Source organism: Alligator sinensis, unplaced genomic scaffold (genome assembly GCF_000455745.1).
Source record: "Alligator sinensis unplaced genomic scaffold, ASM45574v1 scaffold237_1, whole genome shotgun sequence".
Lineage (NCBI taxonomy): Eukaryota > Metazoa > Chordata > Crocodylia > Alligatoridae > Alligator > Alligator sinensis.
The window spans coordinates 1,889,100-1,902,014 of NW_005841849.1; the positions used below are offsets into that span (position 1 = coordinate 1,889,100).

The 12,915-nt window shown below is 40.3% G+C and overlaps 1 protein-coding gene and 1 long non-coding RNA gene across 4 annotated transcripts in view; one reads left to right on the forward strand and one right to left on the reverse strand.

The window, feature by feature from the left end:
* The window catches only part of UGGT1 (UDP-glucose glycoprotein glucosyltransferase 1), a 77,887-nt gene that overhangs the window by 57,339 nt on the left and 7,633 nt on the right, over positions 1 to 12,915 (forward strand). For all 3 annotated transcript variants that reach the window (XM_025209609.1, XM_025209625.1, XM_006016004.3), the window contains 7 exons: positions 2,291 to 2,449; positions 4,521 to 4,606; positions 4,939 to 5,023; positions 6,503 to 6,591; positions 7,111 to 7,215; positions 8,078 to 8,162; positions 11,842 to 12,024. In XM_025209609.1, the coding sequence (XP_025065394.1) occupies positions 2,291 to 2,449; positions 4,521 to 4,606; positions 4,939 to 5,023; positions 6,503 to 6,591; positions 7,111 to 7,215; positions 8,078 to 8,162; positions 11,842 to 12,024 (792 nt within the window). The remainder of the gene's footprint in view (positions 1 to 2,290; positions 2,450 to 4,520; positions 4,607 to 4,938; positions 5,024 to 6,502; positions 6,592 to 7,110; positions 7,216 to 8,077; positions 8,163 to 11,841; positions 12,025 to 12,915) is intronic.
* The window catches only part of LOC112551031, a 58,952-nt gene that overhangs the window by 25,159 nt on the left and 20,878 nt on the right, over positions 1 to 12,915 (reverse strand). The gene's annotated exons all lie outside the window — the stretch shown is intronic.

Below are 12,915 nucleotides of genomic sequence, written 5' to 3' on the forward strand. Positions count from 1 at the left end.
CAACTGCAGGTTTTAGAACCATTTTAGATTGTGTTTATTATTTAAAAAAAATAATTTTGTGTGTATCTAGCGTATGTGAAAGATGCCAGATTGAGCGCCCTGGAGGCTGAAGTCCTCTATTTATCCACAGAACAGGTATGGCATGGGCAGTGGCAGTACAAGCTTCCCCATCAATGTGCCTCAACCCTGACCTGGAGGAACCACCTCTAGAGGTGAGAGGGTAGTTCAGTCTCCAGAATCCTTCAGTCCTTGGCTTTTGTGCTGAGATTGACAAACATAGTGCCGACTGTGGAGGTGGCTCTTGTCATGTGGACATCTGTCTACTGCAAACCAAAGCAAGACCACCAAACTCACTTCAAAGAGGGCATCACTGGCCAACAGTTGGTAATTCCCGTTTGGCCTGGATTAGTCTGACTGCAAATATGTAGTCTGGTAGCAGCCCTCCCCCTTTATTTTTCTCTTCCTCTAATGTATCTGGAAAAGGCCAATGCCGATGGAGTACAGATCAATAGATACACCAGTAGCAGAGACTAGCATTGCTTATCCCACACTAATTATGAAGCAGTTCATACAGTCTGAGAGTGCATCTGTATTACCATTCCTTTATTGCCCACAGTTAAATTATAAATGAGGAACTGAAGAGATACCGCTACCATTTTAGGCCTCTGAATTTAGTTTTGCCAGATGTATTTTCTGAGGGGGGGAGGGGGGGCGGGGTTTGGTGTTGCCTAGATACTTAGACAGATTCTGAGGAAAAGAATCCAAATCTGAGACTTTTGTAGTCCTGGGTTACGAAATAATACTAGCATTATGTGTATGTGTGTGCATGCAAATTTCAGTGCCTGATACATAGAGTAGAGCCATCTCTGAAACGCAGTTCACTGATGCTACCAATATGAGCAGGCAGTCTCACAATAACATAATGGTAGCTCCTCAAGAGCAGGTCCAGACCCTCAGAGTAGCAGGGGTTTAAGACATTGGGAATCTGGGGGGGTAGTTTTGCTCGGCACTTCTATTCTGAATTATTTGCAGCCAGTCATATCAGTCTTTAATTTTAGACAGCCACCTAGCACACTGTGGGCAGTATGTAAGGCAATAACAACAAAAATTAATACAGCTTTATATTCGTGGGGAAGAAGAATAGTCTGGGACTAGACCGCAACTTGATAGATCTAGATTCAGGTTTAAACTTTGTCACAGATTTTGGCATCAGGAAGGTCATTTTACCTAAATTCCCCATTTGTGAAAAGGGAGATTATAATTAGGGCTGTGCAAAGCTTTGGTCCCTGATTCGATTTGGCGGAGATTCGGCCTGATTTGATGGCTGAATCTCCGAATCCAAATTGATTCAGAAAGGTTCAGTGATTCGGACATAGAGATAGCTTTAAGTGTTTTTTCTACATACCTTAAGGTACCAGCGCGGCTCGTGAACACTGCAGTGCTGAGGCAGATGGATCATTCCACAGGAGCGCGGGGGGCTCCCTAGCACGCTCGGCAGCAGACCTGGAAGTGGACCAGAAGCATTTCTGGGGCCCCCCCCGCACCTCCCCAGCTCAGCGACTGGTGCCTCCTGTGTCTGGGGGGGCATGAGGGGTCCCCCCGTGGCCGATCGGGGGTAAGGGGGGTGGGGCCTGCACACTCAGTGGCAGACCTGGAAGTGGACTGGAAGTACTTTCAGTCCACTTATGGGTTCACTGCCGAGCACGTGGGGGACCCCCTGTGTTCCTGTGGGACACTCCATCTGCCCCAGCACAGCAGCGTTAATGAGCTGCGCTGGTACCTAGAGATATGTAGAAAAAATATTTAAAGCTGTGTCTATGGCCAAATTGCTGATTCTCTGAATCAGCACTGAATCTTCAGATTTGGATTCAGCAAAATCGAATCGGGGACAGTGATCTGAATCAACAAATCTAATCACTGTCCCCGATTCGGGCCAAGTCCGAATTGAATACAGCCCATTTTGCACACCCCTAATTATAATTCTTCCTTTTCCCCACCCTTTGTCTGTTCAGGCTGTAAGCTATTTGGGTCAAGGACTCTTGTTGTGGGTCCATAAGGTGCCTTTCTCAATGGGGCTGTTGTCTCTCTTGGGGTTTTCTAGGGGCTAATTTAATATCAATAGCCCACCAAAATAGAAAATAAAAATGCTCTAATTTTAGAAACAAAACTGGAATTGTGAGGAAATGCCACAAATATTCCAGAGAGCAATTGAGCACTAGGGAGCACAAGTGCAAACATCTGTTTGAGTCATTCCTAAATGCAGCAATGTTTTTTTTTTTCTTTTTTGCAGGTGGATAATATAGTAGCTGCAGAATATGAATTGGAGTATTTGCTTCTGGAAGGACACTGTTATGATATCACTACTGGACAGCCACCTCGAGGACTCCAGTTCACGTTGGGAACTTCAACCAAACCTGTTGTTGTTGATACAATTGTCATGGCCAACTTAGTACGTGTCCTTTTTTCATACAGACAACAAATGGTTATGTTTCTCCAGGATCTCCCTTCTGTCCCTTGATATAGATCCAGTTAGCACAGTTACTTGTTAGCCCCAAGACACCAAGATATCTCTCTTAGTTTGTTAATAATAGATGTGAATGTTGCTTACATCCCAGGGACTTTGATGGTTTGGTTCTAGGTAGGGGAGAATGCCTGGAGTCTGACACTGGCTGGATTTGTTGGAGGTACCTTATTCCTAACCATGTGAATGGAGAAGCCTTGTTTGTAGATAGGGTTGGCTGTGGTCATTAGTAAGATGCACTCAGTCCCTCCACATCCCAAATTATCCAGAAGACTCTTGGAAGTAGGGCAGCAGCTTAAGAGCATCATTGTAAGCAAAGTGGGTTTTTTGGAAAGTCAGTCAGTTGCCCAGTTTGTGTAGACTGGATCCCTCTCCATTCCAACATCAGCATAAATCCATGTAATCCTGTTTACCGTTTGAGTTTCTCCCTAGTGCGTCTTCTTCATTACAACTTGTTCAGAGTGCTTACTGTTTGCTTCCTGGTGTTGCTGTTTTTATATTGGCTATTTGTGGAGTATGAGTTGATGTGAAATTGATTTTGTTGATTTGACACTTTTTAAATATTTTGCCCTGCATGTAGTTAAAAGAACAACTTGAACCTTCTGCTGAGAAGTATTGGTGCCACCCATAACACTCATGGTTAACAAACCTCCATGACTTTGCAAAAGTAGATTCATAGGCTCTCTCTGGATGCTTGTTTGCTTAGTACGCACTGTACAGCCAGCATTTTTAAATACTGATTTTAAAAACAAATTCCATTCGATTTTTTGTGTGTGTGTGCGTGTTGCCCTTTCTATGGAAGAGCCTCTTCAGCATTCTAGTTGGGTATTCTTTCTGGTCTAGTATCTCCTCTAATCCAAATACTATGAACAACACCTTTTTCTTTTTCGGACAACTCCTACTTTCTTCACTATCAGTTGTCCATAATTTTGTTCTTAGCTTAGTACTGAGTTTTGTGCCCATGAGATTGGGGTGTACTTAATGGCTACAACTTTTTTAATTAACTTATTTGAGCACAAACACGTGCGTATGCATTTTTTGGTACACACTCTCAACCCTTGTACTTTAATAGATGCTAGTAATTTTTTAACAGTTGAACACACACACATTCAGTTGTGCAAAAACTAGAATGTTTCTGAAGTTGTGAATAAGTGTGCTCCAAAAATACAGAAGCCTGTGTTTATAGGTGTGTGTATGTATGTATATATATGTATGTATGTATGTGTGTGTGTACTATATATTTTTTTAAAGTTGTACCTGGTAGATATGTTACACCAGGGGTAGGCAACCCCTGGTATGCATGCCACAGCATAGCATGCAAAGGCATTTTGCTTGGCACTTGAGCCTTGGGACGGGGGCCAGGGCTGCACTGCCACAACAAGGATCAGGCCCCTCATAGCTCCCCCACTATCCACCCCTAGCACACCAACAGCTTGCAAGTCAAGATTGTGGGTGTTTTTGGCACTCTGCCCAAAAACATTGCCAACTGGTGTGTTACACCATTTATAGGATATTAATTCTTCTTGCTTTCCCTGTAAGTCTGTTCCAGTGCTCATTTGTTGGCGATTTGCTCAGCATAGCAATGACATCAAAATAAAAAATTGTGACCATTGTGATATTTAGCAGGTAGTGGTTTGAAACCATTTATCCAGTGGAGGTAAGCCCCCAAGTTAGACATTCTGGTTACTTTTGCAGAAACGCAGGCTAGAAGCCTGCTTTTGGATTCTGTCCGCAAAATGTCTAATTGAGAAGTTTTATTAATTTAAGAAATTCTCCCAGACCCATTGATATTGTTTGTTTTTAAATAAGAAATTCCATCAGCAGTTCTTCCTGTTCTCATCTGGGCTTTGAAGGTTAAAGATGTTTTAACCAGCTGACTTATGAGCAACTGTAATTGAATCTAATATGAGTGACAATACAGAAGAATGATTAAGTTAGAGTGAGCTAGGAAGCAGCAGCAAAACAAAGTGTTCACTGAAGTTTTACTTTCCTTTCACAGGGTTACTTTCAGCTCAAAGCCAATCCTGGGGCCTGGGTCCTGAAGCTCAGGAAAGGGAGGTCTGAGGACATCTATAGAATTTATAGGTGAGGCAATATGACAGCTACTTTTTGTTTTTGTGTTTTCTTATGAACTTTTTGAAGTGAACAAACAAAATAGACAGTTAATAGTCCTTTACCAAGTAGTAGCTAATTACATGCTTCATTAACACATTATTCATTCTCTGAGAAGAAATCTAATACATTCCATTATGTGATCTTCTACATGTACATGTTTGATAGATTATATTCCATTTTTGAAGACTTGTTTCCTGGTATTTGAGGTTTCTGTAGGTTGTAGAGTATGTGAAAAAGAAGCACAAAATAAAATGTCACTTGTGCTTTCATTGCACAGCTAAGTGTCTTGTTTTTATTTTCAGCCATGATGGTACGGATTCTCCACCTGATGCTAACGAAGTAATTGTTGTTCTCAACAACTTCAAGAGCAAAATTATTAAAGTGAAGGTAAGTGTGAAAACAACAGTACAGGAGCTTCTCACATGGCAGGACAATTTAAGGCATTTGGGCATCAACAGCGTGAACAAAAGGTTATTTTAGGACTGATCATTCCTTCTATACCTCTGTGTTAGCATCACCATGCACAAAATAGAGCAGAAAGATCAGAAAATCACTGATGCAATTCTGGATGGCACTGTTCTGTCACTAAGCAGTTTGTGATAGTAGTGTACTTGGGCCTTACAGGACCCAATCCAAAGCCCACAGATTCCTATCAATTTCAGTGCTTTTTATCAGTCACCTTGACAATTTATAAATATTACCCTTATTTCACACACTGGAAAACAGGAAGAGAGGGTTGAAGTGATTTGTTTTATTTGTAGGGCAGGCCAGTGACAGTGTAGTCTAAAACCCAGTTCACCTGGATTTTATCCTTGTCCCATAGCCTGTCTGTTGTATCACATGACCTGTTCTGGTATATGTACAAGTATTAACCTCCTTTGTAGGAGACACTGATGCGGTCCCTTAGGCTGTGCACTGTAATAAATGGTTTAATGATTTGTAAAACAGTTTTGTGTTGTTTTTTAAAGGAAGAAAAATCAAGTGAGTTTTAAAATTAGAAAGAGAAGGATGGACATGAATGCCATTTATAAGAGTATTTTTAGCAACATAAGCATGAAGTGTAAAACCCAACTATCTGAGGCTTTCAGAATATTAGAGTAGCACTTTAACTTTAGGCATTTTCATTATGCCTCCAGTGACTGTATATGCAGAATAGGGGATTTGACTTGCAGCTGCAGTAATTTGTATGCAGATTAGAAACACAATTTTGCTCACATTTTATAAGCATGATTGAATGTGCAAAATCTTAAAAAAATCAGTATCTTTAATATAGTTCTCCTCCATGGACCTAATAATAATTAACAAACACATATGCAAGTTCTGTACATTGGGTAGCATGCATATTATTATACACATATTCTTATCGGTCTGCTCTCAGTAATGTAATATAATCACTGGTAAGAAAGAAAGACCTTCACATAATACTTGATGGCCTCTCACTCTTTACAGCCAGATAGCAGATGACAGGGTAGCTACAAACGAACTGAATTCATTGGTTGTGGTGGTTGTCACGCATCCTGTCCTGTCCTGTCTTCCTCCTTGGCCTTGTTTTGCATTCCAGGAATTCCAAAATTTCCCACTGATTGGCACCTGTTTTCGGATGTGGTCCATTTTGCTCTGTTCTTCTTGCTTAATGTTTTCCCTAGTTTCCTTGTTGAAGATGGAACTAGTTTTGACATTATTTTGAAATGTTAGTTGCACTTTTACTTTTGAAAACTATTTCAGTATGGCTTCTCTTGTGTGTGCGCATAAATGGACATTTATTCAAATTGATATGTGGAAACTGTATTGTCGTGCCTGTATAAGCACCTTACAGTTGTTTCCCAAGTATTACTACATTGTCTAAAACAGCATTTTATGTTTCAGGTTCAGAAAAAACTAGACATGATGAATGAAGATTTACTAAGTGATGGAACCAGCGAGAATGAGTCTGGATTTTGGGAATCTCTTAAATGGTAAAACAAGTTTGCCATTCAGTCCTATCTTGCAGGTCTTAAAAAAACTAAGAAGACCATCTAAAACTAGAAGATGGTCCAACGGTTTAATAGTGAAGCTAAAGCAGTAATACTCTGTAGCCATCCTGTTATAAATGTGCTAGGTATGAATGTTTCTTTAAAACTAGTCAGTAATTCCTTGGAATACACTTCTTCCCCACATGGAACTAAAGGGCCATCTTCGTGCAACTGTATTCTCTTCTTCTTTATGCCAGTCTTGGAGCTCTGATTGTTGCACATCTTAAGGGTTAGTCTTGTTTGACTGAAGATGACTTGAACAGGACTACTCTCAAATCAGGGACTGGGGGAGGGAGGGTGATACCAAACACTTCTCCCCTCCCAGGTTTTCTGCATATTGTGCCTCAGTTGCTACCAGACTAGAGAGTGAGAGATTTGGTTCAGAAACAGTTTTCCTATACCACTTTGTAGATCTGCCTCAGTATTCTACTAATTGGGTTTTTATTTTTTCCTGATTTTTAGGGGATTCACAGGTGGGCAAAAGAATGAAGATGTGAGACAGGAGAAAGATGATGTGATTAATATATTTTCTGTGGCTTCAGGACACCTGTATGAAAGATTCCTCCGGTTAGTCTAGAACATGTAGTCTCTTAAATGTACTGTTATATACTGGGAAAAAAAATAGTTGGGACATCTGGGACTCCAGCAAATTTCCTTTTTTGTAGCCTTACATGATTAGTTTTATGCAGAGTAGTTGAGAATACTGGCTTGTTCCACTCAGTACAGGTTCCTTACTAATTAATAAGGATGGTAGTAAGGAAAGTAAAAACCAATAATAAAACCCCCATTACAGTTTTCATTTGCTTTGAGTGAATATACTGTGCATTTTTTTGTTCATCCAGCTTAAAATAATGAGTTAAGACAAGTGTTGTTTAATAGATGTTAATAGGATATGATTGTCATTATCTTAGGATTCTTATTGCTTCAAAACAATTATGTAGGCTTCGCACAAAGCTACAAGGTTGATTTTTTTCAAAGCAAGAGATTCAGTCTGTAGTTTTTTTATTTGTGCCATTGATTGCTCTTAATAGCTGATGCAGGTATAGGCCTATTTTTCATAGATAGTATTGCTTTTAATCACTACCCACTTCTTGTTTGTTGAGATACAGTCCAGTTTGTATATTCATACACATTCTTTCTTTGGTTAAAGTATATTTTTTTAAAATGTACTTTTTCAGTGTATTAAAAATCAGCATAAAGCTTTATGTTTTCTTTTAGGTGCATAAAGATGAGTAATTTGGTATAATATATATTATGCATTTGGCATAATAATGTTAGACAATAGTAATTTGTATCTAGCCATTATGCTGCCATAACAAGCTTTCTGCATAGGCTTTTGTTGGCTTTAATACTGTTCTAATGCTAATACTGATCTTGTATTAATATACAGTGATTGCTAAGTACTGACGCTTTTTCTTTTCTTTGGCAGCATAATGATGTTATCCGTCTTGAAACATACTAAGACTCCAGTAAAATTCTGGTTCTTGAAGAACTACTTGTCACCTACATTCAAGGTTTGTTACTAAATACAAACTTCACAAAGTTTACCAAGGACACAAGGCAAAGCAAACAGTTTTTAAGAGTTACTTGTTTATTGTCTTTCTGCTTCATTTTGCTGAGTAGCTTTTCTTTGGGCAGTTAGATGAATTCCATATTTTGCAAATATGTGTATCGTAACCTCTTGATAAACCTCCCTTTTGACAAAGCATCAAGAGTCATTAGTCTTATTCTTCTGATCATAAAGTTTTTGTAAGCGAAGGTTTATTTGACAATGGATTCATATTCATAGCTAGTATTTCAGGGGATAGTGCAGAGCTGGAATAATAAAATAATGGAACTAGTGGCATTTATGTGAAGATAGCAAGTGTTGCGCTCCTTTTTCTGTGACATGCACTGCTGAAGTTCATGAACAATATAGCTATTATACAGAATATTTTTTAAGCTTGTCTGAAGTTGTAGTTGGTAACATGTGAAAGGGAATAAAGAAAGGCTGGCATAAAAAAGCTAGAGAAAGGCAATGCCAATGGTAAAAAGTACAGGAGTTCCATATGAGGACCCCTTAAGATAGTAAGGTTGCTATATTTTAGAAATGAGAATAATCAGCTTTTAGAGAGAACAATAATGTAATTGAATCCATATGATACAAATGGTGCAGAGGAGGTCAATTTGCCATGTAGATCTATCAATACAAGAAAAAGGGGCATTCAACAAAATCAAAAGGCAGCAAATTCATTAATTGAAAATTAACTGAAATGGATATTATTTTACACAATATGTAGCTAATGCATGATAGCAGGATCTGAGTAGAGGCAAAGATTTTTTAGCAAGAAACAAAAAGTATCATACATTTATTTTTATGTGTAAGGTAGTATAAATGTGTGTGAAATATCATCAACTTCCATGCTTTATAACATTGTAGGAAAATAGGTATGGAAGAAACTACATGAGGTCATGTAGTCCAGCCCCCAGCTCAAGGCAGGAACATCCCAGCCAAGTTTCTGTCTAACCTGCTCTTGAGATTCCAGGTGTGGAGAGTTCACAGCTTCTCTGGGTATCCTGTTCCAGTGCTTGACAAGCCTCACATTCAGAAAGTTCTTCCTAATCTCTATCTAAATTTCCTCTGCTGCATTTTGAGGCTATCACTCTTAGTCCTTGTCTCATACAGCCACAGAGAAAAAGCTGTCTTCATCACCTTCCTTTCAGCTATTTGAAGACTGCTGTCAAATCCCCCTTGAGTCTTCTCCAGGTTAAATAACCCCAGTTCTTTCAGCATTTCTTCATAAAGTATGCTTACAAGGCCTCTTAAGTATTTTTGTTATGTTCCACTGGACTCTTTCCAATCCATCCACATCTTTCTTGAAGTGTGGGGCCCCAAAAACTGGACACAGTATTCAAAGTGAGGCCTTATCAATGCTGAATAGAGCAGAAGAATCACTTCCATTGATTTATAAGAGATGCTTCTGTTAATACAAACCAGCAGATAAAAGTGCCAAAAAACCCCACTGAAGCGCCTGATCTATACAGATGCTGTAGAGCCGGGTCAAACTAACATACTGCTGCTTCCGGGAAAGCACGGGTTGCTTTCTTTTTTAACATCTGTAAGCAGCCTAAGTTTCTGGTGTTAGGAAGAAACATTTGCCATAGGCATGTCAATGCATACAAGTTTATTAGGCTGTTTAACCCTTTTGTCTGATTTTTGCTGGTAGTAGCTATGGTTAGAATCAGAGATCTAATCTGAGTTTGATGATCCTCATCCTTAATGAAAATATCCTATACTAATACAAAGTAAGATTCATTTTAGCGGTATATTGTTATTCTGTAATCTTATTTGAGTAAGAGGAAGAATGTAGCTGTGATGCCGCATAAGCTAATTAGAAAACAGGGTCACATTGTGTTCCCTCTTTAAGGGGAAGTAATGTACGGTTACCTCAGGCTAGCAACAAGTTACTTCTCCATCAGCTCAGGTTCAGTGCCATGGGGTGTGCGAAGTGGGCAGTATTCGATTCGGATTCAGCCCAATTTGGGGGACAGCGATTCGATGCGCTGATTTGGATCACTGTCCCGATTCGATTCGGCTGAATCTGAAGATTCAATTCTGATTCAGAGAATCACCGATTCGGTCGTAGACACAGCTTTATATGTTTTTTCTATGCACCTTGAGATACCAGGTGCGGCTCATGAATGGTGAGGTGGTGGGGTGGATGGAGTGTCGCACAGGAGTGCAGGGGGGGCTCTCCCACATGCTTGGCAGCGGACCCAGAAGAGGACCGGAAATACTTCCAGTCCACTTCTGGGTCCACCGCTGAGCGCATGGGGGACCCACGCCCCCTTGGCTCAGCGATCGGCTGTGGGAGGGACCCCAGGTGCCACCCCAGACCCAGGAGCGGGGTGGCAAGCTGGGGGGGAGTCCCCCCACGTGCTCCACGGCAGACCTGGAAGTGGACCAGAAGTACTTTTGGTCCAGTACCAGGCAGCAGCTCCCCTCCCCCCCGTGTTCCCGTGGGACGCTCCATCTGCCCCAGCATCTCAGCATTCACGAGCCGCACCTGGTATCTTGAGGTATGTAGAAAAAACATATAAATCTGTGTCTATGGCCGAATTGTCGAATCTCTCTGAATCAAACTGGAGGCTTCTGATTCATTTTGCGGAGATTAATGGGTCTCCTGATTCAGTTCAGATTAAGAGATTCAGCTGCCAAATTGGGCTGAATCTCCTCCAAATCGCATCAGTGACTGAAGCTTTGCACTGCCCTACCATGCATGTGATGGACAAGTAATCTTGTTCTAGGCAGCAACGTTTTTGTGGAATTAAGATTACTTTTAATGTCACTAAGATGTCTTGTTACTCTTTCCTTTCAAATAAGGGTGCTAGTGTCACACCTTGGGCACACTACTATACCAGAGTCAGTGGGCCCTGTCTTTTATTAGAGGTCTTTAGTAACAAGATAAACATGACTTGCTTCCATTGCGTAGGTTTTTTAAAACAAGGCAGCCCCTGGAGTACTTTATTGCAATTTGCAGAAGATTTATAGAGGGAGTAAAACAATTCAGGTTATCAAGTCCCAGCTTTGTGGTTCAGGATTGTTCTCTTAGGTATACTTACTAGTATTTTTTCTAGCTGGTTTAAAGGTCTCAATTGTTAAGTCTTCTGTCAGTTCACTTGAGGACACTGTTACAGCCAAATGTAGATTACTGTTGGGAATTTTTTCTGACTTCTCTTGTCTTTTTCTCTTGCATAGTTTTATTCTGATGTTCCCCGTTATACCTTCTCTGTACAGTCTGAAATAATGCCTTTTCCATCTGTAATTACACATCTTTAACTCAAGTGGTCTGTGTTTGTAAATCAGTCTCTTCAACATTAGATTTATTATAAAATAGATCATTGCTAAACTTTTGAGATGAAGCTAAACCAAGATGTTTAGATGACTTAAAAGTACAGTTTGACAGTTCCATGTATGATCTGTGATGGCCACAAATTGAGATTACATTTTGCAGCCAGTATGAGGTAGTGGTAGAATCATATAACATAAAAACCAATATTACAAATAAAAGAATAATTGGTAATTTGTGTTTTACACAGTTCTGAAGTCTCTTGAATATTTCCTTTTGTCCAAGTTTTTTTGTTACTTCCATGTTGTTTTGCTGTAGTTAAAACCAGAAATGCAGTAAAGACATATAATTTCCCCCCCCGCAGGAGTTCATCCCATACATGGCAGAGAACTACAGTTTCCAGTATGAACTTGTCCAGTATAAATGGCCACGATGGCTTCATCAGCAAACAGAGAAGCAGCGCATTATCTGGGGCTATAAGATCCTTTTTCTGGATGTCCTGTTCCCACTGGCTGTAGATAAATTTTTGTTTGTGGATGCAGATCAGGTAAGCTGTCAAAAAGCTAAGCAGCACTGGCAGGAATTACCAGGTCAGTTTAAGTACAGGCAGTCCTCGACTTACAACGCTTATAAATTGACACCCTGTTTCAACTTTATGACATCAGTTTTGACTTTACAATGCTTGATTCGATGCGACGCCACGCCAGCGAACAAGTTCGCTGCATTGCTCATCTCCCTGGAGAACATCTGTCCAAACTTGCTTGGACACTTTCTTTAAGAAAGCAGACAAGACTCCAGAAAAACCTGCAGTCAAGACTCCTGAGAAGACTCCAGCCACAAACCCTTCAAAAAGTCCAGCCAAGAGCCTTTCAAGCAAAGTCAAAGAAGTCCTTCCAAATCAATATGCTTGCTATTTAGAATATAAGTACATTGATGTGACTATATTACACATCTATAATTGATCGAGTACAAAATTCTGGGGTATTTTTGGTGAAAATAGGGTATTGGGCCTTGGTTCAGGAACCAATCCCCCATTTCTAACATTGTTTCTTATGAGAAAATTGGTTCCGAGTTACAATGTTTCGACTTAAGACCCGGTTTTCAGGAACCAATTGTGTCGTAAGTCTGAGAACTGCCTGTACAATAAATGGCTTTCTTATGTGTAATTATATGAAAATTGCAGAGCCCTTCACCTGAAATCTGGGAAAGGCCAAGATTAAGGTTCTGTACTATACTACAGTGGGCACTGCATATTTTACACTATCTGCAGTGACCTTACTGCATGGGCTCCCTGGGGGCTTTCCCTGGTGCCTTGTTTGCTGCCCTCTTGCCCCCACTGAGCAAGATGCTGCACCTCCTGTGGTAAAAATTCGGGGTGGGGAGGTGGGGGAGCCATTCCACTCAACCCCTCCCCCTCTATACACTACTGAGCTGCCTG